General features: G+C 42.1%; 1 protein-coding gene across 1 annotated transcript; it reads left to right on the top strand.

Annotated features, from left to right (window-relative positions):
• Positions 1-200: 200 nt before the first annotated feature.
• LOC142519695 (uncharacterized) lies at positions 201-782 on the top strand. The gene has a single exon (XM_075622726.1). It carries the CDS (start codon positions 201-203, stop codon positions 780-782), a length of 582 nt encoding a protein of 193 aa, XP_075478841.1.
• Positions 783-3,068: the final 2,286 nt, after the last annotated feature.

Raw genomic sequence — 3,068 nt, 5'->3', positions numbered from 1 at the left:
TTTGGACGACGTATACAGAGATGCCTTCAAGAATGATTTTACGTGTATATGATGAGGATAGACAGAAGGAGGAGATTCCACAGCCTCCACCTAATCAAGATGCTAGTGCTCGTGTACTAGCTGGTATGGCATGATTACTAGAGCAACACGTAGGAAATGGAGCGAAGGTTAGATCGGAGGCTGCATATGAGCGATTTAAGATGATGAACCCTGAGGATTTTCGTGGCAATACTGATCCATTCGTTGCTGAGGGATCGATTCGATTTTTAGAGGTGATCTTTCATTACATGGATATGACGGACACTGATCGAGTTCGTTGTACCATCTATCTGCTGAAGGACGATGCTTCCTTATGGTGGGAGAAAGCAGAGCGAGGGGTGAATATAGCGACTTTGACATGGGAGGATTTCAAGAGGGTGTTCTATGATAAATATTTCACTGCTGATGTACGTTCTAGGCTTAAGAAAGACTTTATGAGTCTCCATCAGGGGGATTGGTTTATTGCCGAGTTTGTGAAGAAGTTTGATAGGGGCCGTCATTTTGTTCCCATTATTGCGAATGATGCTGCGGAAAAATTACGACACTCCCTAGATGGTTTGAGGCCGACTATCCGTCATGATGTGATGCTCGGTAATCCTACTGATTATACTACTGCCGTTGCCGAATCTTTTAGAGCCGAGCAGTCACTCAAAGATATAGATTGGGAGATGCAACAAAAGAGGAATCATGCTCAGCAAGCTACTCAAAATAACAAGAAGCCTTGGATGGGACCAACTAAGTAACTTGACCCACCAAAACCACAAGGACAACCACCTAAAGAGAACATATCTAAGACATATGAGAAGCCATTGTGCAAGGAGTGCAATCGGCCACATTATGGCAAGTGCATGTGGGGCACCTAGAGGTGCTTCAAGTGCGGAGATTTGGGATACAAGGATGGGGATTGCCCAAAGCTCAAGCAACCCACTACTGGAAGGGTCTAGGTGATGCAAGCTGAAGAGACTGAGGCAGAGCCCACACAACACTAATTTTGGAAACCTCGTTATTTAACGTTCTTACAATGCCATTATTGTATGAAATGTTTAAATGGGTTAATGGAATGTATTGGAACAGTGAAGAACTTAGAGGAGAATATGGTGCATGCACTACTTGAGCTGGATTTAGGAGTCAACATTGGGAAACGTTTTGAGATAGAATTACAATTTTCAAGATTGGGAGGACCGAAATGAAGAGAGATTTAAGTTAGAGGGTTAAGTTTGAAGTGGATGAGGGAATCTAAGCTTTACAATTATCAATACAAGGGAAAATTTCGAGGATGAAATTCTTTTAAGGGGGAGAGATTTGTAATGTCCGAAAAACCAACCTACGCAAACAATATGCATGCAAAATTACTTGAATTACTGAATTGTTTTATTTAATTGATCTTAAATTCTTACTTGATGCTTATTAAACTATTAAATGTATGATTGCATGATTAAATGATTATATGACATGATTTCATGAAGTTGAAGGATTTTACCCGAATATTCGATAATAGGCAGGGGAAAGGAGACCGCAGACGGCCAAGACAAGAATATTTATTTTTCATTAAATGTTTGCAAGGCTTCCTAATATGATTAAAAATGATTTAATTTTTCTAGAAATGATATAGTTCGAATTATTTTAGGAGTCGAGCTCGATTTTTCCCGGAACGCCGGTTTTGGGCAAACAAGGAGTTTTTAAAAGATCAAAACTATTCTTTTTTGGAAACTAATTTTATAAACTTTTATGATTTAATTAAATAAGAGTTATTGGGCCAATTTAACTAAATTTAGTAGGCCTAATTGCTCCTATACTTGGAGGCCTAAAACCAAAGCTTATTAGCATGAAAAATTAAATCTATAAATATGTCACCTAGGTGTTTTGGGAGCCAAAATTCAGCCGAAATACACACACAAGCACACACATTATTTTCAAGAATATAAATAGGAGAAAAGCTAGGGTTCTTCGTCGTCTGGTCGTCCATCTTCGAACCCTCGTCGACTATTGAAAATTCGAGCGTTTTAAACACAAAGGAACGTTTTAAACCCTTTTATGTATCATTCAAATCATAATATGCATGTTTTAATATTTTATGCATGAAAAATATGTTTATACAGTTGGTTATTCGTTTTGTCAAATATTTTCAAAAGTTTTTAACGTTTTTAAGTATATGTGATCATAACATGATTTCCAACGATTACGCTGCAAAAGTACGATGAAACATGAAGGGAATAAGAATAAAATTAAAATAAAACAAGGCTGGAAACCGAATGATAACAAGGGAGAGGAGTCCTAGGGTTTTCGAGTCAATCCATATGCACTAGGAGGGTCATGAGGTTGGCTAGCTTGCATGGGTTGTTGGGGCTCGGCCAGGGCAGGTTCAGGGGTAGTGATGGTCTCGGTCTAGGGCTAGGTTGGGTCCTAGGGCGGCTAGGATTCGACGGAGTTGCTAGGGAAGAGTCCTAGTGAACTAGGACTCTCCTCACACTCATGCAAGGGCAGCAGCAGCCAAGGGGGGTTTGCGGCTGGCTTGGGCTGGCTAAACTGGTCCATTAGAATCTAGGGAAGGTGGATCGGCGTGAAGGCTGGGCTTGGTGCAGACAGGACTCGAGGCAGCTCGAAGGGAAGCAAGGTAGAAGGTCGCGATCTAGGGGCAGCGCATGCATGGGTGTATGCGGCTTCGATCAGGGATGGGGGTTCGGTGCTAGTCTAGGCTTGGTCAGTGAGGGTACGTGGGTGTTTAGGAGGTTATTGGCTCGGTGGTTGATTGGCTAGTTGAGTCCTAGCTCGAATAGGACTCCAAAAATTCAAGGGGATGGGAGTTGCGTGTGTCAAGGTTGTGCGCAAGGTGATTTGGAAGGGCCAGGGGCTGGCTCGAGGGCTTGGGCAGGTCTGGGACGAGGCGTGGTCCAAGGTTCGTGATGGGCAGTGCTGGTCAAGGGTTAAGGGGTTGGTTGAGTCCTAATCTAACTAGGAGTCCTAGTGAACCTAGGAGACTTTCACACCAATCGAGCTTAACCTAAGTGCATGCAATCTAGGATTTTATT

This window comes from Primulina tabacum, chromosome 11 (genome assembly GCF_025594145.1).
Source record: "Primulina tabacum isolate GXHZ01 chromosome 11, ASM2559414v2, whole genome shotgun sequence".
NCBI classification, from domain to species: domain Eukaryota; kingdom Viridiplantae; phylum Streptophyta; class Magnoliopsida; order Lamiales; family Gesneriaceae; genus Primulina; species Primulina tabacum.
Note: the sequence above shows the minus strand (reverse complement) of the source record. Positions and strands in the feature narration are given on the sequence as shown.

Coding starts and splice junctions, on each gene's coding strand:
- LOC142519695 (XM_075622726.1), top strand. CDS start 201: ATGATGAACCCTGAGGATTTTCGTGGCAATACTGATCCATTCGTTGCT.